The 26479-nt window shown below is 48.6% G+C and overlaps 2 protein-coding genes across 2 annotated transcripts; one reads left to right on the top strand and one right to left on the bottom strand.

Moving 5' to 3' along the window:
* Nucleotides 1-3250: 3250 nt before the first annotated feature.
* sugp1 (SURP and G patch domain containing 1) lies at nt 3251-18746 on the bottom strand. The gene is made up of 14 exons (XM_088907788.1): nt 18672-18746; nt 17117-17279; nt 16453-16556; nt 14798-15076; nt 13533-13656; nt 12138-12241; nt 10943-11066; nt 10063-10376; nt 8423-8529; nt 7167-7344; nt 6481-6587; nt 6192-6337; nt 5116-5245; nt 3251-4075 (listed from the first exon to the last, which is right to left on the bottom strand). Exons 1-14 carry the CDS (start codon nt 18688-18690, stop codon nt 4049-4051), a joined length of 1926 nt encoding a protein of 641 aa, XP_088763914.1. The 5' UTR covers nt 18691-18746; the 3' UTR covers nt 3251-4048.
* Nucleotides 18747-20178: 1432 nt separating this feature from the next.
* LOC148813784 (complement factor D-like) lies at nt 20179-25562 on the top strand. Its single transcript, XM_088907644.1, has 5 exons — nt 20179-20410; nt 21117-21267; nt 22740-22887; nt 23761-24039; nt 24742-25562. The coding sequence occupies exons 1-5, from the start codon at nt 20353-20355 to the stop codon at nt 24895-24897; spliced, it is 792 nt and encodes a 263-aa protein (XP_088763770.1). The 5' UTR covers nt 20179-20352; the 3' UTR covers nt 24898-25562.
* The last annotated feature ends 917 nt before the right edge of the window (nt 25563-26479 follow it).

The following is a 26479-nucleotide window of genomic DNA, read 5'->3' as shown; positions in this document are numbered from 1 at the left end:
CAGAATCCTATATAGACAATACACAATAGCCGAATATTTGACCAGCATAAGTAACAGCAAAAAGAAACAGACCCTGACGAAGCACAGGCTCAGTGACCACAGCCTGGACACACACACTGGACACAGGCAGAACTGGCTGCCCAGAGAGGACAGGCTCAGTGACCACAGCCTGGACACACACACTGGACACAGGCAGACCTGGCTGCCCAGAGAGGACGGGCTCAGTGACCACAGCCTGGACACACACACTGGACACAGGCAGACCTGGCTGCCCAGAGAGGACGGGCTCAGTGACCACAGCCTGGACACACACACTGGACACAGGCAGACCTGGCTGCCCAGAGAGGACGGGCTCAGTGACCACAGCCTGGACACACACACTGGACACAGGCAGACCTGGCTGCCCAGAGAGGATAGGCTGTGCTCCCACTGCCAGCGGGGAGAAATAGAGACAGAGGTGCACTTCCTACTGCACTGTGACAGATACTCTGGGATTAGAGAAACATTCTTCCCTTAAATTCAGAAATCTAATCCCAGAGTTCCCACACCGGCCAGAATCACAACGGGTCCCAATCCTACTGGGAGAGGGAGGAGGGAACTCAGTTGAACTGGCAGCCCAGTATGTGATCTCCTGTCACAGCCTGAGAATTGCTTTGTTAGTTTGTGTACGTTCGATCTGTAAATCCTTTCATTGTGAAATAAGAAGTTTAAAGGCTTTTTTCCTCACGGGGGACAACACCAATCCACGCTATAGACGTCACGTGACTCAAACTGGGGTCAATACAGGTAGGCCGCTTTTTTTCCTTCAGCCTCGTGCTTCAGGAAGGTATAAAACGAAAAGGCCATGCAGGTTCCCCTTTGAACTGAACAGAAAAACAAACCCATCAAAATCTCCAGGAGACCTACAGTCCCTACCAAGGAAAGGGGAAGCTTTCTTTCTGCTCTCCTGTATAATTATGGGGTAATTACAGGAAGCACTCATTAATCACACTCGCTCGACAGCGGCGATTAAAGGCCGTATCTGACAGAACCATCCCCGTTTTTTGCCACCAATGACAGGACAGTGGAAGAGAATAGAGAGGGAAGTGAACAGCAATTCAAGTCCAGTTTCTGGTCGCCTTGAGCGTGCACTGCAGAAGCGTCGTCAGAGACCGCAACAACTTTCATTTTATTAGAACAAAAACTCATAACTCATCAGGACAAGCCTCACGAAGCAAATCTGAATCACAGCATTTTCTAACCCTATAAAAACCCTATTATTAATAATAACCCTACTATTACCGGGCCACAATTTTAAGCCGGGTTTTAAAACAATATTGTCATTCGGAAAAGAAAACTTGGCCATACCCCCTGAGGTAAACAGCTCCATGAACTCTGTGAAGGGACTTTTTTATCTCGCGGTTCAATCGCGATGTATTTTTTTTCCACTGCCGTTCCTAGAAAAGGGCGCGTTTGGCGACGGTCAGCTTCAGCCGCAGCCCGTGTTTGCACGCTCAGCCAGCGGCACCCTGCCCTTCACGCGATTTCTTCACCAGCTCCGGGAAGGTCAGCACGTCAGAAAGACAACAAACAGTGCGATGTCATCCAAAAAGACACTGAACTGCTTTGTCAGCGTGGGTGGGGGGCTAGGGGACGGGGCTCTCAACCTATGGAGCTTTTTAAAGGCCACTGACATTTAAGTCGCGTTAACCCTTCAGCTGTTAAGCTCGGTCTCCAGTGAAGGAAGACCAAGCAATAAACGGTCTGTTAACAAGCTCCCGCATTATGCAGTGTCTATGAATGCTATACCGCAGGAGCAGGTTTTGCTTAGCTGGGAGATCTGGGCTATATTTAACAAGTGTAAACCTTCAGGAATGGCAAACTGAGAATCTCGTTACAGATCTGTGCTTCCCCTCTTCTAGCTGAAGGGAGCTGCCCGGGTCCGCACAGCGCGGTCAGGCTTCACGATACTTGACCTGCTCGGGTCCAGGCGAGGCCGAAAGAAGCCGATAACAACCCCCCCCCCCCCCAAGACTGTCCGAACACGCGCAGGTGGGGTGGGGAGGTCAGTGTGTTGGAACGAGACCAAGTGAGAAAGAGAGTGCCACTCACTTGAGTCTGATGCACTGCTACCACTGGGCTGAGAGCTCCGTGCATCTAATCCGAATAGATCCCTCACCCCTTGGCACCTACCGGGGCACAGTTCGTGGGTCCAGTAAAAACAGTAAAAAAATCACTGCTGTCATTTGGATTTACGTGATAAGGCAGCAGGGCTCTCTCTCTCTGCTGTTTCAGTGCATTAACACTCACTGAAACGTTTTCCTTGCAGGATTTTGCCCAGCGCTGGTCATCATCTACAAGACAAGAGGTCTTGACAGACCTGTGCACCTTTAACAGTAATTAATTGCTCAGACTTTTATAGCGCTTTTCCGGACACTCCACTCAAAGCACCGTACAGGTAATGGGGATCCCCTCCACCTCCACCAGTGTGTACCCCCACCTGGATGATGCGCCAGTCCACTCCCCACACACCAGCTCTCAGTGGGGAGGAGAGCAGAGTGATGAAGCCAGTTCAGAGATGGGGATTATTAGGAGGCCATGATGGGTAAAGGCCAGGGGGAAATTTGGCCAGGACACAGGGGTTACACCCTTACTCTTTTCAAGTAAGGTCCTGGGATTTTTAATGACCCCAGAGAGTCAGGACCTCGGTTTTACGTATCATCTGAAGGACGGCGCCTTTTTACAGTACAGTGTTCCCATCACTATACTGGGGCATTAGGACCCACACAGACCACAGGGTGAGAGTGCCCCCTGCTGGCCCCACTAATACCTCTTCCAGCAGCTACCTTAGCTTTCCCAGGAGGTCTCTCATCCAGGTACTGATCAGGCTCATGCCTGCTGAGTTCCAGTGGGGCTGCCAGCTGTGAGCTTCAGGGTGACACGGAGGCTGCTTTAGACATTTGGATGCAAGCCGCACAGCAGGCTTAGGCCCCCTGTCGCACTGCTCAGCAGGCAAAATAAGTAAAAGCCAGCAAAATGAATCACGGTCAAAACAACGCTGAGGTTTTGAATTTTTCCTGAAAAATCCAGCTTTAGGTTTGCAGCCCCTTGGCCTTGTGTTGGACCTACTTTCCCAGTGATGACAAGGGTGGGCTCCTGTATAATAAAATCGGAAACAGGAGGGCCTGAATAATCCCCCTTCGTGCTGCCCTGCAAGAGAAGCGACTGCATGTTTGTCATACAACAGTGAAGCCAGACCTCAGAAGGAATATTAAGAGACACCTGGAAAAAATTTATTGTTGACGCAATGACATGCATTGACGCTTTTATATCTACAGTGCAATAAAAACTAACAGCCCGGGGGGCAAGAGGCAAGCATTCTGTATTTGGGACAGCAGGAATGAACCATTAACATGAGGATAAAGACTGGCGTCGTATGCAGCTCCCTACTTTTCACATTCAATGCGACTGTTTTGGCTTCTCGACAGGAAGGAATATCTGAATACTGCAAACAATTTACACACAATACAGAAAAGCCAAATCCACACATGACAGATCAAAAGTGATTTGTTTTGTTACATAACTGCCTTTTTGAGGAGCAGTCGTGCCGCTGTGTGCACACATTTAACATCCAGAATGTCACAGTACAAAACACCCGAAGCTAAAGCAAAGTCTGCAGTATAAAATACATCCAGAATGTAGTAGCAGCAGCCGTCGCCAATAAACAGTTCTGGGGGAAAAAAAACAAACAATCATCTTCTCCATACGCTCAGTAATTAAAAACCACAGCTCTTTGTAGTATCCGAAACAGCTCAACCGTTCCTGGTCATTGTTTCTGTGTTAGTGGCAGAGAGATCGTGTCCCTTCATCACACAGGATGATCACACAAATCGAGTATCTGTTTCCACAACAAAGACAGCCCGAAATATTCGGTCCCGGGACTGCATTGCACTTCCCAGGATGCCAGGCTTCCAGCGGTCTTGAGTGGACTGGACTTTACTGCACATAGCAAAGAATGATGGGATCAGATTTCTTTTATTCATTTAATATTGTATCGGCTGTGCCTTCTTCAGTAGTACGGTCTCCTTGGATTGTTCTGAGAGGGAAAAAAAAAGAAAAACCCATTAACTTCTCTCCTTCACCCGTCAAAACAATCATCGCCCAGCAGAGACCGAAGGGTAGCTTGTTTTGTTTGGAAACTAAGACTGCATTTTCCTTTGTGTAAATTCTGTCTGCCACCTCCAGCTTGTCTGTTTACCGACTCAGTATTTCACCCCTCCTGTTTCCTGCATCGCTATTTCTCCACTTCTGCATTTAGCATTACTGGAGCCTGAACTCGGACAGTGGTGCCATCACTACAGTCACAATACTCTTCCACTTCTAACTCTGCCACACAGAGCCAACAGAGCCACCGCACAAGCAAGGCTTTCCGCATGAACTGAAGCCCAGATGTAGCCCGACACCAGGGCTGTATACTTGTAAGGACGCGGTGAGCTGGACAACAGCAGAGAGATCACAAGCCGGTCTCGGGCGGCGCAGAGGTGGAGAGCATCTCGGCTAGCAGGTGGCATAAAAAAATCAGACAGAGGCACACCACATAAAACCCAACACTCGGGGCAGGAAAGCAGCAGTGGGTAGGAAGGAAAGAAAATCGCTGAAAAAACAAAGCAGGCACAAAAAAAAAAGAGAGATCATCACTGGCGAAAAAAAGTGAGAGGAAACGCACAGCAGCTCAGCCAATGACAGAGCCCTGAGTGAAGGGTGAGGGAAGTATTTAAAGGATAATGAAATAATTAATTAAATAAACTAATTAGACGCCCGCTGTTAAAGTCTGCCTGAGCGTGTTTTAACACCGTGTCCCGCGTTTGCTTGTGAGACAGATCACCGGTGCCCGCTGAGGCAGGACAATACTGTTCTAGAACTGCAGAACAGAAGTAAAATCACAAACAAGGTGAAACCATTTGATCCACAGCCAGTTTACTAAGGAGATGAGTGGCTAACTGATCAGATGATCTCCTTCGGCCTTTTCTTAAGGGGAGCAGGGTATTCAGCTTCAACAACAGAAGTCGGGCTGCTCGTTACAGACCTCCACCACCCTTAGTGTAAAGGACAGCCCTGGAGCATCAAGATCCTTACCAGCGGGTTGGGTCTGAAGCGGTAGGCCAGCATCATCCTCTTCCGGAAGGCGTCGTACTCGTCGTCGTGCTTGCTCAGCTCTGCGGGCCGGTCCACGCCGAACCCCGCGCCGTCCACCGCGGTCGTGCCCCTGCCGCACAGGAAGGCAGCAGCGTCAGCCCCAGCAATTCAACCCCCTTCAGCACCAACACGTGACGGGGCTGCCAGCTCCCCCAGCACCCACACAACATCTAACCAATGTTCAGAGTCGTTCAAGTTACAGGTTTGTCAAGAACATCCTGTGTGAAATCCTCCTACTACGCACTATTACTTTAACTCCTGGTCAGACTATGTTGCACCCACCCATTGTCAGAAAGCCATGTACTCCTGGCAGGAGTCATGGCCACCAGAAGCCTACACTGGAAGCTCAGGACACACACTGACCACCAGTCAGCAAATATCTGCTTCCCAAAACACTGATACAACTGAAACCAGAGTGCAGCATGAGTCTTGACCTGTATCTCAGCTCTCCAGACCACAGGGTTAATAATTACTTAACATCTGTCATGACTAGGGATGCAAAACTCTTGCTAGTTAGGCTGACTCCTTAAACCTCTAAAAAGCTCATTTCTATTCAAGAATGTCATAGTAGGACAGAATATTTGTTCTAATTGTTTAAATGCAGCCACAGGCAGCAACAATTCTAAGATACATACTCCCAGAACATGAAGAGATTGGACAAGCAATACAGCAAATTAAGGATGAGGCACAGCAGTACATCCCTCGGGTAGCCACCAGGTGGTACTATCGACTAATGTACTATGGATGATTTTTTTAAACCAGATAAAAGCACATAAGGATATATTTTACAACCACCAACCCAGTAACCAAGAATGATTTGACAATTGTTCTCAATGTCACATAAAATTGCTAGTAGCATGAGATGACCTCAACGATAGCTACACGTCCAAGGAGCACTGCTCTGTATGCTGTCCCATAAACAATAAGGACACTCTGCAGCGCTGTTTATAGCTACAACATCCTGAATAGTCTTTTCCCAGCAGGGGCAGCTGCCAAGGGCGAGCAGGTGTGCCCACCTGTTCACCGGATTCTTGATGCCCTGTCCATCCGAGCCCAGGCCCTCTCCCTCTTTCCAGCCCATCTTCATCAGCATCTGGAATCCGATGTTCTCCACCGTCAGCTTGAACTCCTTGTACTCCGAGTAATCCGGGTTGCGGCCTTCCTGTATCGGAGAAAATGAACAAAACCGGAATATTACCCAGGCTGGAATAAAAAAAAAAAATAAGCCAAGCGGGGGACCGCGGCCGGTCAGCGCTCCGGCAGGACCCGCCACAGTCGGCCTCCGGGCCTCCCCTGGCCTCTCACCTTCAGGGCCTTGAAGGTCTCCATGAACTTCTCCAGCTCTTCAGGCGGCAGGAAGTCCCCGATGAAGTGCTTCCCTTTGCCCATCTCGGTTAGCTGCTCTGCCCACTCTGTGGAGAGACGAGCCCAGATCAGCCACCCACACGCGGCCGAGACTGAACTCTGCTTCACCCCCCCCCCCCCCCCACGCCAGGCTGCAGTGGTGCAATGGCATCGGCGTGTAATTCCTTCTCTTTCAAGGAGCGTCCTGCACTCACGGGCTGAAGGAACTCAGCCTCTTCGGTCTTGAACGGGGAAGACTACGAAGAGACCTCATTCAGGGATCCAAGACCCCCAAAGCAGACCCTTTCAGAACCAACCGTGGAACGCGGACCTAGTGGAGACTATGCATTTAAAACCGAGAACCCGATACGCAAAGGGTTGCGGGAGTGTGGACCGATCTGCCCCGCCATGCCGCCGAAGCCAGCACTCAAGAAACAGCTGGATGACAAGCCGGGATCCTCGAACCACCAAAAGGGCCCTCGTGAGCTTTCTTTCGCTCCTATTCCATTTTGAAAGAAGAAACGAAACCAGCACCCAGACAAGTGCAACGTCAGTAAAACGACCTAATTAGCTTTGGTGATGGTGCTGGAAAGCAAAGGGCACCGGGAGACACGGTCTTGGCCCAGAGAACACCCGGCCCGGCTCACCGCGGGTCTTCTCCATTTCCATCTGCCGCAGCCGGTGCTCCCAGGTGCCCTGCTTGGTGTCGATCTCCTCGTCGCTGTCGTACTCGTGCTGGTGCTCCTGCAGGGCCTTCTCCCACATCAGCTGCATCTCCTGCATCGCCCGCTTGTGCTTCATGATCATGTCGTACATCTCCTGCATCTGGAAGAGGCAGGAGCATGTCATCATCCCCGCCCCCCCCCCCCCCGCTGGGCTACCCCGGGTTTCCCCAGGGCTCGCCGGTGGCAGGGGAGGCCTGCTGACCACCCGGAAGGCAGCAGGGAGCCACGGCCTCAGGAGACCCTTGCTGACCAGTGTCCACCCCACCCCGCCGGTGCTGTGCCAGTTGTGCGCCGCTTGGGCGGGGCCCAATCACAGCCATCATCATCCTACTCACAACCTTCACTTGTCTAATTCTAGCCCCCTGTCTGCTCCAGACACTCTACTGGTTAAGGGCTTGTCTCCTGCTGCACCCCAAAGCTCTATTTCTTCTAATTTTATTACTAAAGTTGCCAGAGAGTCACCTTCCCTGAGTACTTTCAAATCAAGACTCAAATCCATTTTCTTTTGGAGGGCTGGTTCTGTATCTGCCCCTTTGCTTTCCTAGTGAATTCCAAACCCTTAGTGTAACTGTGTAATTCTTACTGCGATGCTGTGGCTTTGAGAAGCCACTTTCAAAGGCAGCATCTAAAATAAAGCACCACTCAGGCTCAAACCAGGATCCTATGCTCCACCATTTTCAGCCTGCATTATCACCGTTACTGCAGCCGAGCTCCTCTGCAGCCCCCCCAAATTAGGGATGAAAACAGCAAATTCATAATGCAGTTTTCAGCATTGCAAGGAACATCACAGCTGACTGTACCCATACTCACCATTCTCAATTCATAATACTGGGAGACGGGACCAAATTCAAATAAAAACATTTCTAAGGAGTCCTTTGTCCCCGCTGCAATAAAACTACTCAATGAAGGTGTGTCAATGTAGTCCCCCCCATCTACCTATTTATTTATCCAACTGTTGTGGTGATTCCATGTGATTTTATGTTTTGTACTCCTGTGGGAGATGCCAAAGACAAATTTCCACAGCGGTGCTCAATAAGGTATCTATCTATCCTGACACTTCCGAACAAACATCCTCTCTGCCGGGCGGAAAGGGTTTCTGAGATAAGGAGTCGAAATCAGGGTTGCGCTATGTCAAGAAGGCTCTGCCAGGGCTCTGCAGAGCGAACGTGACCTCTCACCTCCTGCTGCTCTTTCAGCTGCCTCTTCTGGTCCTCGGACAGCTCGGTCACTCCCACCAAGCCCACGGGCTTCCCCTTCTTGTACCCCAGGCCTCTCAGCTCCTGGGCTGCAACGGCACCACACAGACAGAGCGGAGTCAGAGGCAACGCTCACCCACATCTTAACGCGCCGTGCACGAAGGGAATGCTGGAGTGAGACGTGGGCAACAGTGGCACATCCGTACGAAGGTTTGTACTCCCGGCAGGAGTCATGGCCACCGGAAGCCTACACTGGGAGCTCAGGACACACACTGACCACCAGTCAGCAAATATCCGCTTCCCAAAACCCTGATACAACTGAAACCAGAGTGCAGTATGAGTCTTGACCTGTATCTATGTCCCGTCCTTCGGATGAGACGTAAAACCGAGGTCCTGACCCTCTGTGGTCATTAAAAATCCCAGGGCATTTCTCGTAAACAGTAGGGGTGTAACCCTGGCGTCCTGGCCAAATTTCCCATTGGCTCTTACCAATCATGGCCTTCTAATAATCCCCATCTATGAATTGACTTCATTACTCTGCTCTCCTCCCCACTGATAGCTGATGTGTGGGGAGCGTTCTGGCGCACTATGGCTGCCGTCGCATCATCCAGGTGGGGCTTCACACTGGTGGGTGTGGAGGGGATCCCCATTACCTGTAAAGCGCTTTGAGTGGAGTGTCCAGAAAAGTGCTATATAAGTGTAAGCAATTATTATTGTTATTATTATCATCTCAGCTCTCTCCAGACCACAGGGTTAATAATTACTTAACATCTGTCATGACTAGGGATGCAAAACCCTTGCTAGTTAGGCTGACTCCTTAAACCTCTAAAAAGCTCACTTCTATTCAAGAATGTCACAGTAGGACAGAATATTTGTTCTAATTTAAAAGGTTCACCCTGAACATTCTGCAGCTTTTGGAAATCACTGGTCTTACCACCTCCCCCTACGCCTAAACATGCTGTTTCCAACTACTGCACGGCATTTCGCAAAACGCTGCACTGCCTCTTCTGCAACACAATGGCAGGAAGGAATACGCTGCGAGCAACGAGTAAAGGTTTCTCGGAAATGTAGCGCACAAGCGATAACAGTTCCACCTCTCTCAGTGGAAAAGGCGAGGGAAGAAACGGCCGTAAGATTTCCTAACATTCTGGCTGCAGTTAAAATTTCTGCGTGTTTCTGGGGTCTTCTGGGGTTTGCTGCTGGAAGAGATTTTAGTGGGATGCTGGTCCTAATTCCAGTACAGCAGTTTGGACCCTATATTGTAAAAAAGCCACCGTCCTTCGGATGAAACATACAACTGAGGTCCTGACTCTCTGTGGGTTCATCACTCTGCTCTCCTCCCCACTGAGAGCTGGTGTGTGGGGAGCGGACTGGCGCATGACCCAGGTGGGGCTGCACACTGGTGGGGGTGGAGGGGATCCCCATTACCTGTACAGCACCCTGAGTGGAGTGTCCAGAAAGGCGCTATATACTGTAAATGTAAGAGAGCATTATTCTAAATAAAATCAAGCCTTTCCTGTCCGCTTGCAAGTGGTCTGTTTTGCTGTATTGGTCAACTAGTGTTGTTCAGCCACTGAAGGGAACTGGGAGACAGGAAGGAGGCGACAGGCGACAGCAGGTACCGGAGAGCGTGGGGGTCTGCGGCTCAGGCTCCGCCTCCGCGGGGATGATGATGGGGGGCAGCGGCACGTCGACCCGGTCTTCCTCCGACCCCCAGCGGCTCTTCCTTTTCTTTTTGCTGGCGGCAGGCGCCGGCGCGGTCGTCGGGGAGACGGCCCGGGGGGGAGGGGCGTCGGGGGGCGGGGCCGGGCGCTTCAGCCTCGCCTGCGTCTCCGGGGGGCTGGGGGCGGGGCTCTGCTGCTTCCCCGCCCGCCTGAACTCCTCCACCCGCTCCCTGTAGAAGCGGTGAGCTGCGCTGTCAGGCTCGAACAAGAACCTGAGGGGAGAGGACAACACCGCCATCGCACCCTCAAGAGCTTTCGCACCAGGGGGGCTGCGAGCCAATCTGATCTTGGGCAGTGGAGGAAATGGGCTTTCGCGGTTGATTGTTTATTCAAACAACATATTAATAAACACGCAGTGAAGTTATTTTCGAAAAAAAATGTGGTTGGCACATCTCTCATGTTACCCTAAAAAGAAAAAAGAAACTATAAAGCCCTCAGCTGTGCTAATTTCACAATCTCATCTAGACACCATCTGAAGAGAAGAGGTAAACAGCTCTCCTGTTGCAGAGACCAGCACTGAGAAGCATTTCCACTGACACACATTTTCACATAATAAGAACATAACAGGCGTTACAAACAACAGGGGGCCATGCAGCACAATTTAGCCTGTTTTTTTATAGTGGGTAATCGATCCAAGGATCCTATTCAGCCGCTTCTCGAAAGAAGCCAGCTTCAACAGTGCGGCCGGATGGGTTGCTCCACACTCCCACCACCCTTCGCGTAAGGGTCCCGCACACCCCCACATCACCAGATCCCTGGTCAAAGCCGCGCTGCTCACCTGAAGGCTGGGTTTCCGCGGTTGTGCCGAGCGGCGATTGTTTCCACCTCCGGCCCGCCATCCGCTACGAAGCGTGCCAGCTTCTCCGCCACCCTGTGCATCTCCTCGTCCACTGGGGGTGAAACTTTAAGCAGGCTATGAGTACTGGGGTTCAACTCACACAACAACTCAACAGCCACTTAGATTCTATAGCGACCAGGGGATAAGAAGGGGGGAGAGGAGGGGTGGGAAGAGGAAGCGTTTTAAAAAAAAAAAAACTCTCGTGGAGTTGCAGCCCCTCGTGATGATGGATGGGGGCAGCGATATGACCACAAGTTTAAAAACTGCGCAGTCAGGCTCTGGCCTCTGGCCTTCGGGGACTTGCCTAATATTCTGGTTTTCACCAGATACGCAGTTAAGATACTCAAGATGCCAATTAGAAGGGGGGCCGTCTGTTTCTTGATGCCCAGAGTTTGGGTCTCAACCACCCACGTGGGAAGCCAGTTACAGACACCCACCACTCTTTGTGTAAAAAAGGGTTTTGTTTTTTTTTCATCTTAAATGAACTCTCTTTTAAGTCCTTACTGTGTGTGTGTGTGTGTGTGTCTGTTTCTGTACTGAGCAATAAACAGTCCCCTGCCGTGATCCTATCTCCACCTTGAAGGATCGTATATAGTTGAACCAAACCCTCTCAGTGTTCTGTGTTCTTTGACGTAGAGACTTCTCCTGTTTAACTTGACAAATTACAACAGTCCAGGAATCTGGAAACTGTGTGCCATTTGTAACCTTCTGTATCCTTCTCAAAACCCTCACAGCCATTTAATGGCACAATACCCAGCAATGCAACTGTTAACAATAAAACAAGTAAAGGTTTATTCCATGCTGAAAAGAGAAGAAAAGAAACAACGTTTCGGCCGTGGAGCCTTCTTCCTGCTGCCCCTTCTTTGACACCCAAAGAAGGCTCCACGGACGAAACTTTTTGTTTCTTTTCTTCTCTTTTCAGTACAGAATAAACCTTTACTTGTTCCTTTGCAGCCTACGCATGCTGACGCAGCTCCCTACTGGAACTTTTAACACTATACAACATGTCGCCACTGACATCAAATTCCTCCCAGTGCTGCTCATCAGCCTGTTACTGTCAGTACCGTAAGAGGAAGGACACAGGAAGTTTCAGAAGGGGGTGTTTCCCCAACAAAAAACATAACCACGCTCTTACCATCAGAGCTGGGGGAGATCTCTTCTTTGGTTTTATCCTTTCTGAGCTCTGCCACTTTCCGCCTGTAGTACAGATAGTCCCGACTGTTCTTGTCATACAAGAACCTGCAGACAAGCAGACGGGAAATATGACCACCTGCTCCACAGCTCATCGTATGAAAACCAAAGAATCGCTGGATGCACACTGGTCAGGTGGGATGCTCTCAATGTTCTTTCCTATAAATAAAGCACTTTGGAATCTTTCTGATTGAAAAGCACTAGACATAGGCTAAGAGTTATCATTTTTTGAGACGAAGTAACTTCTTTAAAGTTGCAGAACCTCCCTGCTGGGCGAAGCTGCTCCTAGTCAGTAACTGGGATGAGAGACCTCTAAGGATAAGCAGGTGTAAGTTGTTGTTGCCACACCAGCAAGTGGTGCTCTTTCCCTCTTGGCCAGTATTCCAAATCAATGTCCCAGTGTGGAGTCTCAGTCTGTCCTGTCCTGTAGGTGGTGCCATCCTTCTGCTGAGGCTTTAAACCAAGATCCCGACTATTTAGATATTCAGGATTTTAAGGCCTTGATCAGGACTATAACCCCAGTGCCTTGCCTGAATTCCAAACCGGGCTCCCTAAGGGTCGCCAAAGCAAAAGAACCTCTGGACCTCAATCTAAAGTCTATTGCTTTACTGTGAGAAGTACCTAGTACCTAGTCTTCAGTACCTAGAAGTACTGATTGTATTGTATTATTATTATTGTATCATTCATTACACTGTGGCTGTGTTGTCTGTGTTAAGCTGCTGTTGCACTGCAATTTCCCTCACGGGATCAATAAAGTATCTATCTATCTCTATCTATCTACCCAGGCAACCTGCCTCTGAAACAGGGTGTGCCATTATAGCATCTTATGGAGTATTACAATTCTTTTAATTCCGGATCTCACAACTACTGAAGTAAAAACGGAAACCCAGAGACTTATCTGAACAGCAGTTTCTCAAGTCGGGGATGTTGCAAAAGGAGCAAGAAATTTGCTTGACAGCTGGCATAAGAAACACTTGCAACCACACCAGTTTGGTTGGGGGCTTCTATCTTGCGACACCTCGAACTCAGCAGTTTTACAGAGAGTGAGGACTGGGTTAAGATCTGCCTCCTTTCTATGCTGATGTGCACATCAGAAAGACATCTCTCTCTCTCAAACTTAAACAAAGAAACCTTTCGTGGGGACAATTTGGGACGTTATAAACAGTTTATATGCTTTATGATATTCTTCAGTCCTCCCCGCTGCACAGATAGAGAGGAGTGGACAAAAAGAATTGAACCGAAAAGCTTCATTTCCGTCACTGCTGGTCTCTACAATAAAAGCACGCCCGAGGCGATAACTGAGCTGCGAAGCCGCTGGGAGCAGGGTGGAGGGACTCACAAGAAAAGGGGGTTGTCCCTGTAGTCCTCCTTGGCCTTCCTCTCCAGCTCCGGCCCCCCTTCCGCCACGAAGACCGCCATCTTCTCCAGGATAGTGCGGGTCTCGGGGTCCTCTGGAGGGGAAACTTTAAGCAGGCTATCAGTACTGAGGCTCAACTCATACACACAACCGCACCACCAGCCAGCCGGGAGGTGGTGGGGGAGTCTGGGGTTCACAGAGAGGGTGGGCGAGGAGGAGGAGGAAGGAGGGGGGGGGGGGAGGAAAGAGAGTCAACAGCCATCTTCAACGCTTTTTTAACCGACCAGAGAAAGCCTGGCTCACCCGAAGACTGACCCTACTCTGAACCTCCACCCACTTCTCTGCTACGTATCTCCTTCTCGGGCGAGAAAGTTTAATGTCAGATCTTCTAGCAAGATAGCAAAAATAACCTGAACTGTTACGGCCTGTTATTTGAGGCTAGAAACGGAGAGCGTGAAAATTAAAAAAAAACTGCAGGCCTGCCATGTTTAAAATGGCAGGCCCAAACAGTTTTGTCCAGGGCTTTGTCATTGTACAGCGTGAATTCCACGTGGGTACAGACTCAGTTTTTTAAAAGGTTTCTACGGCTAAGTCTGAAAGTAACTAGATCTCCAGGGCTGTTGGAACAGACAGCAAATGCAATCTAACTTTTTTCCTAGCATCGTGCATGTGGCGAAGAGCTTCAGCTCCTTTTTTAAACGTGTAACATCCCTTTCAGCAACCAGCCTGGCACAGTTGTGTCTCACAGCAGTATTTACTTTTGTGCTGAACAATCATAGCCCTGTGCAATATGGTTTCTGTTAGCTGCCTCATGCACAGTGGTGCTGCACAGAGGCAGAGTGCCAGGACTTTTAGAGAAGCTGAGCTCCGTGCAGAGAGCTGCAATGATGAAACAAGAGCGAGACATGGGTGGCTGAACCTCCCCGGCTTTTGTTCTGTAAAACTCCCTGCGTTCGCTCAAGTCAGCCATGTATTAACACGCACTGATAGATTATAAAGGGCGCCCCAGGGGTTAGCATTTCTAGCTCACAGCGATGGGGCCGTGGTTTCAGCCCCGGAGCTGGGATGCTATCTGCGTGGAGTCTGCATGTTCTCCCCATGTTCACACGGGTTTCCTCCCACAGCACAAAGACACGCTGGCAGGTTAACTGGGTCTGGTGCGAGTGCATGCAGGTTTGCGTCAGTGTGTCTCTACTGTCAGCGATACTGAGGTAAGGACTATGCAAGACCACGGTCATGGTGATTACCTTTGACCTCTAGGTAGTGCAGGTCGTCAGTCTCATCCTCTTCCTCCTCCTCTTCCGGCGAGACGAAGACGCTGGGGCGGGGGACGCGGGGGGCCTGCTTGGCCTGGGAGTAGTTCTTGTACTGGTTGAGCATGCTGCTGAAGCCGAGGCCGGGCCGCTTGCCTATCAGGATGCTCTTCTTCGGGGCCGGCGCCCCGCCCGCAGAGCCTCCCGGAGCGGGGGCCAGCCTGCTGTTCGAGGGGTCACTGCCGGCTCCTGCGTTGGGACCCGCAGCCGATCCTAGAAAACACAACAGGGGAGTTCGGCACACGGACTCGGCTGTTCTCCTTATACGTTTGTTTGAAAACCACGCAGAGCTTCAGCAAGACCTCTTGTAGAGCTCCGCGCTTCTGTTTTTTTCTCTGCGTGCTGCAGGAAGGACTCTTGCTCTGGCTTGAGTTCAAAGGAGAGCAAGTTCAAAGGTTGATTCTCGGTCTGAAGAGGAGCAGCCTACGCAGTCTGGTTACAGGAACTGAACCTCTTCAGTCCTCAGGAGGGGACGGGGGAGGAAGATACGATCCAAGCATTTAAAGGGGAACTGCAGAACTGTTTTTATATCGCAGGGTTAGAAAGAATCAGCCTTTTGATGAGAGCATTTCCAACCACAGTGAAACTAAAATATACACAGTAACTTGCTCAACCTCCGATTTGCATCACAAAACAGGTGAACTTTCCAGGTGTGCGCAGCACCAGGTCCTGCGATTCAGAACGAGGCAAGAAATCTTCAGGTGACGTGAAGCTGTCCTATGACACTGTAAACAAGCCGGCCTGTGAATCCATCTCTTTTCATCCAATAGAAATATTGCTCTCAACTTGGTTGATGGTTTTGCTTGACAAAGACTACGCGCTTGTTAACTCTGCATGCAGATCACGTTGGAATACTTCTGCGGTGAAATGTCTGCTGCACAACCTGTACTTATTCAGTCCTACACCGCAGTACATTGATCAGTCATTACAGGGACTAGTGAGCAGGAAGGGCCAAATTTCCTCGCAATTTGTGGGAACTCGATCTCACCTGCGCCTGTGGCGAGACCAGGGGTTTGCAACAACATGGCGACTCCCAGTACTTTCATAAAGTTCATGATTTTGTGCTTAATTTGATATGAATTTGATATGAATAAACAAATTTATTTTGTAACAGAGATTTAATAATAGGTCTGAGAAATTAGGACAGCAGTTCCCCTTTAAAAGCGACAGAGTCAACCCAGAGGACTGCTTCAGAACCAGTATTGAAACAAAGACCTAAGAGTAAAAGAATAAAAAATGGGAACCAAGTTGAAACATATTGATGCGGAAAAACACGATAGTCCTGTAGTGCAGGTTGCATCAAAGCTGTAAATGTGTTTACACAAAGGGTTGTGGGGGTCTGGAACACCTTGCCCAGCCATGCTCAAGTGGTTGAACAATATCCTCCGATCAATATGTTAAGAGGAACCATAAGTTGCTGACTGACCCGAGAGAGAGAGACGTTCTGCATCTAAGTTTACCAGTTTTCAATTAAAAAAACGAACTGCACTGTTATTGTAAATTTAGTCTTTCATGATCGAATGTATCCAACAGGCCATTTGCAGGCAGATGAATCTTCGAATGGACCTAACCTCAAGGCGGTCATGTACCTGAGTTTGAGGCCGACTTCTCCTTCTGCATCTTCAGAAACTGCTGGAGGAAGCTGCCGTCGTTGGCAAACTTGTTAGAAGTAGGCCTCTGCTCATCTGGCGAGCTGTGGAAAACGGCATCAAAACATTGCATTGGAACACAGCATCAACTTACATACTCTCAAGTTCTGCAGAACTGGAAGTTTGCATGCATAATACCCCAAAGAGTTAACTGCACATGACAACACATGTACACACATTTGATACATCACATTTGATACCAAGAACCCATGTCTCAGAAAATACTTGTGCAATTCAAAGTCTTATTTTGTGATTGTTTGTCGCTCAGACATTGATATGTGCAGACTCGCAGTTCCATTTTCTCTTCAACCTTTCTTAATCCTAGAACAAAGCAGGTGGACATAAACCAGCCTGATGTACTTTTAGACACCCTCTCCCGAGACAGAGGGGGCAGAGTGCGACAGCCTGCAGGTGAAATCAAAGCTTTAACCCATCAGCTGGAGACAAATTACAAAGCCTGTACTTCGCTGCGGGTCTCTAGAAGCAACGAGCCACTGGCAAAGGGAAACACGCCCCTCAAGCATCATCTCGATTTCGTTCTGTTTAGGTCGGGGCTGAAGCTTGTAGAAGGCGAGCGAAGCCGGCAGCGGACAGCGGAGCAGACCTGGGGGCGGCAGGCTGGCTGGGGGCCGGCGCTCTGCTCTTGGTCTGGTCGGCCATCTTGGCCTCGATTTCCCGTTTCTTCTGCGCGATTAGCTCTTCCTGCCGCAGGATGTTCATGGTGGCCTTGTTCTTCGCCACTGGCTTGACCTTCCAGCCTGATCGCCCTGTTGGGTGGGCAGCACACATACACATAAAACACACAGGGCCGTCTGACTTCAAGCCTTTTAAAACACTTTCACAATGCACGCTCACTGGCCAAAATATCAGAAACGACCAGTGGGCAACAATGGGTAGCTGGTTTTGAGGACACCCATCAGACACAGTCCCATCCCCAGATCTTAGTCCTGTTAAAAACTGGGAGATCTGCAGTTAAGGGCAGCACTGCATTTGTTATAACTGCTTATAAAACCACAACTAAAGGTGCTTCAGGAACAAAAATTTGGATAGGGATTGGGCTGCAAATATCTCGCATGTTCTTGTGGAATATGTACCCGAGTCTTATTTGAGCTGCCCTTGCTACCTGCAAAGGCCCGACACATTGCGCTGAGGGGGGTTCCAAGAATTTTGCCACCAGGTGAATGTACACAGAATGCACACATGAGCTTTGCAAGCTGGTTCTGGTTCATTAGCTGTGCTCAATTAATAACCCAAGAACGCAGAGAGGAAGACAAGAGGGAACTAGGAGGGGGGCGCTTTAGAACTGATAACAGCAGGCACTTATTTACACAGAGAGTGGTGGGGGTCGGGTGCAGGCTTCTTTCGCGAAACATCTGAATGAGATCTTCTATTCACTTGGCTTCAAGCACAAGATCCTCCAGCCAGGACATCGAGGTCTAACAAACCGACCTGTGAGACTCTTTTTTTCCCTTAGTAACTGCGTCCCTTAGGCTAAGGATCATTCTCAGAAGGCCTGAAAGTTTGTTCAGCCTCACCCCGTCGTCACAATCAGATGTATCAGGAAGATATCAGAATAACCGAGGCTTAGTGTGGCAGGTGTAAGCGACCGCAACAGACGATAAGAAAGAAGCTGAAGCTAGCAGAAAAAGAGAACAGGAAGAACAGCAAGCCGAGGTTATGACAGAAACGCGGCCCAAACAACTAAAATAAAATAAAAAAATTGTTGACTCTGCTTTGCTACTTATGTAAGCAAAAGCGTCCGTCAGTAATGATGACTCCGGGTTTCCTCGGCGCCGGGTGGGCGTGTAGCGTCGCCTGAGCGCTTTGGTTCGTGAATTTCTGAATTCCTCCGTTTTTGCATAGAATAAACACAAAATAATTATCTTAATTATAGCCACGAACTCACAGGAGGTTCGTGCATCGGGCGATTATCTGAGGTTATTCGAGATGTCTCAATACCACGTTTTACGTTAATGTCCCGTCCATCTTACTCTGGTTAAAGGTGACTATTGAGGCCCGCTCAAACTCCTGGCAAATCCGAAAAAAGACTCGCTATTTTTCGCATGTCGGCTCAACGTGAAGACCGTTAAATCCTGCATGGCGTTTCTTTGGGGAAACAAGCGTTACAAAAATAAATAAATAAAAATTCTTTTCTTTACCTGTCTCGCCACTCTCCATAGTTAACAGTTATCGTGAGAACACAATCCTTTTTTTCCCCCCGTCCGGGAACTCCTACGTCATATCCGGGAATCCATTGAAACTCTAGAAAACTCGATTTCCCAGTACACCTTGCCCCCAGGACGGATTGCGATTCACAAGAATTTGTCGTTTTTAATGACAAGGTTTAAATATACGTTGTTGGAATTAGAAAAAAAAATCATGTACAATGTTAATAACCTTTTCTGTTGTAATTGACAAAGGTAATATTTATATATTCAACGTAAAATGATCATAACAATTATGACTAGTTAATTGTGTTTATTCGTTGTGTCTAACATCAATGTTTATTTCTTTGTTTTTGGGTTGGGAGCAACTTTTAGTAGTTTTTGAGAACCTGCTATCCCAGCGCCTTAAATGGCTTGAAAAAGTTTACTAAAACAATTTCCTGTACAGAACAAGAGCGTACCAGGTGACGTCCTCAATGATCTTGTAGTTCAACCGCTTGCAAAACCCGAAACAGCAGGTTTCGACCACGTCTCTGCCAGACTCGTTGCGCGAGATAACCTCACTCAAATTGCTACATAAATTAGTTTTTTTTTCCCCTTAATGGTATAACATGATGAAATAAAATAATAAGATACAAAAAGCCCAGGAACTGTGCCGAAAGGAGCTGTTTGACTCCAAAGGCTCCCGACTTTGAAAAGGCAGTACTTTCTTGATACAAAGTAGAGCGGGCAGTAGATTTGTAATTTAATATAATGACAATAACTCTTATTTTATGTTGCACCTTTAAAGGCGTATTCTCAAAGGATTTTACAGCAAGAAAAAACACAATTATTGAAGACAGCAGAATTACACAATTAGAGTGAGGGTCTGGATTGCAGTAGGAATGTGAAGGGACAGACACAGAACCAAATAAAACATTCTAAAGAAGAAGGATTTGAGTCTTGATTTGAAAGTGCTCAGGAAAGGTGACTCTATGACACCCTTAGGGACAGAATTCCAGAGCTTTAATGGTAACACAATAACATTTATGTTAGCTTATAAAGTGCAACATTGCATCATTCAGTATTCAGTATTTTTCACAGTTCAATAAACAGCTTTGAGGACTATCTTGTCTTCGATCTTGTATCAGATCTGCAAATCTGAATGGTATGAAAGTACATATGTAGGCCTGTGTGTGTAAAAACATGTTCTCCTGCCTCTGTGCATGTAATGTTTCCAGACTTTTTAACATGTATATACAGACACTCATGTATCATTGAATAACGATGTAGAGTTCAACACCATGACACAGACACTCATACAGAGTTTCATCAATTTCCCTACGGGATTAATAAAGTATTATCTATCTATACAGTGTAGAATAGAGTGGGACACTGTTTAAAACTGAAGGCTTAGTTATTGTGATCCTCTGAGTCACCATATTATCCAAACATACATCAGACATTTTCTGGAAGAGTGTGCATCTTTTATTAAGAGAAACACGGGAGAAACACACTGATACCTGATAATAGGGTTATTAACAGTGTTGCAATAGGAAGTACTCTAATTTTAAACAGACACATATGCAGTTAGTGCCTCTTCCTCTTCCACCCCTCACCACTCTCACCCAGCTATAAAGCTCTCAGCTTCAGTTCCACGGAAAGGGACAGAGAGACAGACGGAAGGACAGACAACATGTGTCTGCTGAACACGGCTCTGCTGGGAGTGACTATCCTGTCTTTTCTCCAGTCTGGTAAACTGTACATTTTTTTAAGTGATTACTTTGATCATTTCTCCTGCCTGAGCTAAATAGCAGCAATTTCAAATGAAAAAAGGCAGCACATACATTTACAGTGGCACAGTAATGCAGTGGTGACATTGCTGCCTCGCAGTGCTGGGGCTGTGGGTTAAGTTCTGAATCTGGGGTTCTGTCAGTGTGGAGTTTGCATGTTCTCATGTGTTTTTTGTCCAGGTGCTCCAGTTTGCTCTCACTCTCCAAAGACACACTGGTGGGTTAATGGCCTTCTAAAAAAAAATGTTCCGGGTGTGACTGTGCGTCTATGTCTGCGTGTGTTGTACCCTGCCTTGCGCCTTGCTTGCAGGGACAGGCTCTGTGGTCAAAATATATCATTAGCAATTAAGAGAGAAAAAAACTTGTTTAACTTCCTTTTGCGTGAAGCATAATTTGGTCCCATTTTGTCATTGGCTGTCTTCACTTGATGTTAACCATCGGGAATCAAGAATGAAAAGGTCAGGAAAACATGTTAGCTTAAGAGAAAAAGTGTTCCAATACCAGTAGGCCATAATGGGAAAACACCACTCAATAAACTAACTTAGGCAGCACTGTTAGGATTTGGGACAAACCCATTTCCATCCGGGGTTGAATTAGTCATATCGATGATATATTATCTGAGTGCCTCCGGCTGCACTGCTGTGTATTAATGATGTTATTTCTTCAGCGGATTCCCTGCGGATCATCAGAGGAAACGACGCAGCTCCTCACTCCAGGCCCTACATGGCCTCCATACAGAAGAATGGGCAGCACTACTGCGGGGGATTCCTGGTTGCTAGGCAATGGGTGATGTCGGCCGCGCACTGCTTTACCGAGCAGTAAGTACAGGGAGAGCTCCCTCCCCAGAAACAGCCATGTGCTCCCAGCACCCAAGGCAGCCAGCCTGCAGGGAAAAACTCAAAGCAGCATAAAAAGTGCCTGGAAACAGAACCAAGCAGGCGACAGCAGTGTCTAGGCAGGGCCTTTCACCAGTCTATATACTGTATAGGAACAAGTAATAGGTTTATTCCATGCTGAAAAAAAACACAACGTTTTGGCCATGGAGCCTTCTTCAATATGAAGAAGCACTGGAATCAGTAACAGTATTCATCATCATCATCATCTTATAGTGCCCTTCATGTCAAAAACACCCCAGCGACCTGCACAAGAATCAGACCAAGCCTAGCAACAGGTTAGGGTACAAACAGCAATAAGAAGCAGGACAAACAGAATACGAACCAGGCGGTTGCTCTGTGCTCTCAGCCTCTGGCCTGTCTGCTTCCCTTTTTTTCTTACTTCTGCCGCCAAACTGTCTGGGAGTGAAAATCACCAGTCTGATGTTGTCGCGAGTGTGAGCCAGAATTGTTCTGGAGGTCCATCACAGACAGCTCTACCTCACACTCACACACATGCACACTCAAACACTCATGCCAACACACACATGCTCGCAGACATGCACACACATGTATACAAACACACACAAGTATTCATGCACACACGCAGACGCGCACGCACACTCCCACGTGCACACATTCACACACACACTCACACATGCACAGACACACGCACAAACACACGCACACACACACATTTACACACACACTCACTGACATGCACACACATGCACAGACACACACACAAACACAAGCACACACACATGTTCACACACACTCACTGACATGCACACACATGCACAGACACACACAAACACAAGCACACACACACACGTTCACACACACACTCACTGACATGCACACACATGCACAGACACACACAAACACAAGCACACACACACGTTCACACACACACTCACTGACATGCACACACATGCACAGACACATGCACGAACGCACACACTCACTGACATGCACACACATGCACAGACACACACACAAACACAAGCACACACACACGTTCACACACTCACACTCACTGACATGCACACACATGCACAGACACACACACAAACACAAGCACACACACACGTTCACACACTCACACTCACTGACATGCACACACATGCACAGACACACGCACAAACACGCACACACACATGTTCACACACACACTCACTGACATGCACACACATGCACAGACACACGCACAAACACGAGCACACACACACGTTCACACACTCACACTCGCTGACCTGCACACACGCACAGGCACACCCAAGCGCCCACACACTGCTCAGAGGTGTGGTGGACCAATACTGACGTCATTACCCTTTGACAGGTATCACATACTCTGTGAGTGCGCGAAGGAAACAGCGATGCTGCGGATTTCTGACACTGTGTGTTGTATTCCCCAGGGAGGAGCGCAGAAGTAAGATCGTGCTGGGGGCCCACTCCCTCGGGGTGAGTGAGGACACGAAGCAGGTCTTTGAGATCCAGGCCTGCTACTCCCACCCAGAGTTTCTCCCTGATCAGGGCTTCGACAATGACATCGCTCTGCTGAAGGTACGCGTGTGTCTGGAGTCTAACCGCACTGATCTCACAGCAGCTGAGATACTGCACCATCGCATCCAGAGAAGGAAATACAGTAGATATAGCTTATCTCAACTGACAGGTTGGGAAAAGGAAAAGGCCGTGGGGGCCTTCTCTTTCCTGCATTTCAATGTTGGGTGCAGTGAACGCAGATAAAGGAGAGTAACATTGAAATGGAAGCCTTGCTCAGCTGCTGGTGAGGTTTTGGCCTGGAGTCCGCTGACTTGAGCACAGCAGGTTCTGGTTCCATGTGTGTCACAGCAGGGAGCCGAGATCCATCACAGTGCCGATCCAGTGGCAACCTGCTGTGCTGAAAGAGCTGTTTCTTTTCAGGGACAACCATCAAACCATACAGCTCTCAGGGCGACAGAAGGGTAGGAGGGGGAGATTATCGATGAGGAAAGTGGAATCACTTAGTGAATGGAAACAGACTGATATATTGGCCAGTAGCGATTAGGGTTCTTGTGGGTTCGAAACCTAGGTGGAGACACAGCTGTTAGGAACTTGTCTTTTCGCATACCCCAACTTGCTCTCCATGAGACACACTATATACATCAAACACAGACACCTCCCTTCACATTTGTCTCAGGGATCCCTCCTGCAGCTGCCCTGGGTCACTCCTCTCTGAATGGAGAGAGGAGGCTGCCCATTAACCAAACGGGTTCGGACAAACCTGTCCCACCAAATAATCCGAACCTTCACCAAGCCTCGGATTCTTGGCTGTTGTTGTCCCCGGTGGAAATTAATTAAATGTTTGAGATCCACACAGGAGACGCGTGTGTTCAGACGTACCTGGTGATGTCAATGGTGATGAGCCGCAGTCCGGGCCCCGTGTTCTGATTCCAGCTGGACCGCGAGGCCATCTTGACCGCGGCCGTCCAGCCTGTCGCCTTCCAGCGCGGGGGCCAGCAGGTGCCGGAGGGGACGCAGTGCAGCGCGGCCGGCTGGGGCTGGACCTCCAACTCCGGAAACTTGCCGGGAGTGCTGCAGGAGGTCAGCGTGGAGGTCCTGGGCCGCCGTCTGTGCGCCCGCAGCGATTACTACGGGGAGAAGTTCACCGAGAACATGATGTGTGCCAGCAAGTGCGACAAGAACAACAAGAAACTCTGCAAAGACACCTGCAAAGTGCGTTGTGGGTCTGTGCTCTCAGCCTCTGGCCTGTCAGCTTTACTTCTTTTCTCACTTTTCTTACCTCTGCCGCCAAACTGTCTGGGAGTGAAAATCACCAGACTGATGTTGTCGAGAGTGTGAGCCAGGCTTGTTCTGGAGGTCCATCACAGACAACTTTACCTCACACTCACACAGGCATGCACACACACACACATGCACACTCAAGCACTGATGCACAAACACACACACACATGCACTCACACACAAGCACACAAACACAGGCCCACACCCACGCACGCATACTCACACATGCACAGACACATGCACAAACATGTGCACACACACATGTTCACACACGCACACTCACTGACAGGCACACGCACACAAACGTGTGCACAGACACATGTTCACACACGCGCACTCACCGACAGGCACATGTACAAACACGTGCACACACACATGTTCACATACACACACTCACTGACAGGCACACGTACAAACACGTGCACAGACACATGTTCACACATGCACACTCACCGACAGTGCACAGACACATGTTCACACACGCGCACTCACTGACAGGCACACGCACAAACGCGTGCACAGACACATGTTCACACACGCGCACTCACTGACATGCACACACAAGCGCACACAGCTCCTCCACTGCAACAGTCCCCTGATGGCTCGCCTCGTGTGTCTGTGCTTGTGTTGTAGGGGGACTCGGGGGGGCCCCTCGTTTGCGATGGCAAGGCAGCGGGCATCACGTCCCACGCTGGAGTGAAGTGTGGCTGGAAGAAGAAGCCTGGCGTCTATACAGTCATCTCCCGCTACACCGCCTGGCTCCAGAGCATCATGGGACAGCGCGACTGACGCTGGCGGGGGAGACAGCCCCAGCGCCGTTCCTGAAGAAGCCAAACTGCTTGACTGCGACTCTTCATCCTGCTCCTCCAGATCCTCCTCAGAATGTTTACAGCTCAAAATATAACAAGTGATGCATAAAAGAGAAAAAAATGTTTCATTTTTAGTTATTAGAAACCATTTGCGCTGGGGGAACTTTATAAATCTATCCTGCAGTGTTGCTTTGCCTGGAACCTAATACCTAATTCCAAAGCAGACAGACTATTGTTTTCTTTTTAACATTTAAGCCTGTTAAAAAAGCGGATTTTAAGTGAAAAAGTCAATGGAGACTTTATGTGATCACTCCATGTTTCTATTTTTCCTCTAGGATAGGAAAACATTTTCCCAGTTTTGCATCAAACACTTCTGACTGAGAGGTTATACTCGAGCTCGGGTAATATATAGGATATATAATTTATAATAAAAGTAATAAGATATCATCCTACCTGTGTCATCACCTGCGTGCAGCGGTCGTTGTCTGTTGACTCCTCACTCTCAACATTTAGCATTGCTTGTTTCTAGTTGCGCTGAGGTCAATAGGATGTTCTTCTTTTGACGTGTTAAACATACGCTCTTATTGTTCTCGAATGCTTTGCTGTTCTGAGCTCTCTCACCTGGAGTGCCAAATAAACACTTTTTTTTAAAAGCACTGCCACAGGGATTATTCAGTTGTCTTCATTTCTCATGAAAACGCGCACACAGCGGAACCCGTGAATGCCGCCTTCTTAAACCGCGTTCCTGTGATCAACACGTGTTTCCGAATCGCAAGAACCGTTTCGAATTGAAATCCCTGGTGGGACGTAATAAGATCAGATCACTTTATTGGCCCTATACAGTTTCTTGCATTAGGAATGTGTCTTTTCGCATACCCCAGCTTGCTCTCCATGAGACACACAGACACGGGGAGAAGCTGGGGGTCAGAGCGCAGGGTCAGACATTTATACGGCGCCCCTGGAGCAGCTGGGGTGACGGGCCTTGCTCAGGGGCCCAACGGAGTAGGATTCCTCTGCCGGCCGCAGACCTGTTACGTTGTGCGCTGAGCGCATCTAGAAGCTACCGTGAGCTTGGCAGGCACTTTCGGCTTAATGGTCCCGTCAGTGTCAGAATTTGCACGGATTTACTTTCGACTGGGGTTTAGTCATAATGACATCCTGCTAATTTGAGCAAATATGAAATATATGAATCATTATAAGCATGAGGAGCACTTGTGTGGGATTTAGAGATCAAAGCAATGATGGCTCCGTTATGAACAGTTGTACGTGCAATCAGTCCCACTGCTTAAAACTGCTCAGTCCGCATGTAGCGATAGCGGTATTATACAGTATGACAATTCTGCTATCGCGTGTTCACATAAAGTACGCGAGAAGTACTATCTCATAATTACGGGATAATTTTCTCCTGATTAAGAGAAAAGAGCAAAGATTTTTTTTCTCTTGGTGGCAGCAATGCACTTCCGTATACCTTCTAAAATATTTGCAGCTTCCTCAGCGATGGCGATTTAAGGACCAAAAGGAGGACACGTCAGAATATATTCAGACATATTATATTGTAACGC

This window comes from Atractosteus spatula, chromosome 28 (assembly GCF_055471065.1).
Source record: "Atractosteus spatula isolate fAtrSpa1 chromosome 28, fAtrSpa1.hap1, whole genome shotgun sequence".
Taxonomy (NCBI): Eukaryota; Metazoa; Chordata; class Actinopteri; order Semionotiformes; family Lepisosteidae; genus Atractosteus; species Atractosteus spatula.
Note: the sequence above shows the minus strand (reverse complement) of the source record. Positions and strands in the feature narration are given on the sequence as shown.

Bases quoted from the DNA above. Each gene is read 5' to 3' on its own strand.
- sugp1 (XM_088907788.1), bottom strand. The intron at 13,657-14,797 runs GTAATCACCATG...GCCTGCTTAAAG, and splicing joins GCACTACCTAGAGGTCAAAG to TTTCCCCTCCAGAGGACCCC. The intron at 6,338-6,480 runs GTGAGAGGCCAG...TCTCCGATACAG, and splicing joins AGACCTTCAAGGCCCTGAAG to GAAGGCCGCAACCCGGATTA.
- LOC148813784 (XM_088907644.1), top strand. From the start codon at position 20,353: ATGTGTCTGCTGAACACGGCTCTGCTGGGAGTGACTATCCTGTCTTTT. The intron at 22,888-23,760 runs GTACGCGTGTGT...TTCTGATTCCAG, and splicing joins ATGACATCGCTCTGCTGAAG to CTGGACCGCGAGGCCATCTT. The intron at 24,040-24,741 runs GTGCGTTGTGGG...CTTGTGTTGTAG, and splicing joins TCTGCAAAGACACCTGCAAA to GGGGACTCGGGGGGGCCCCT.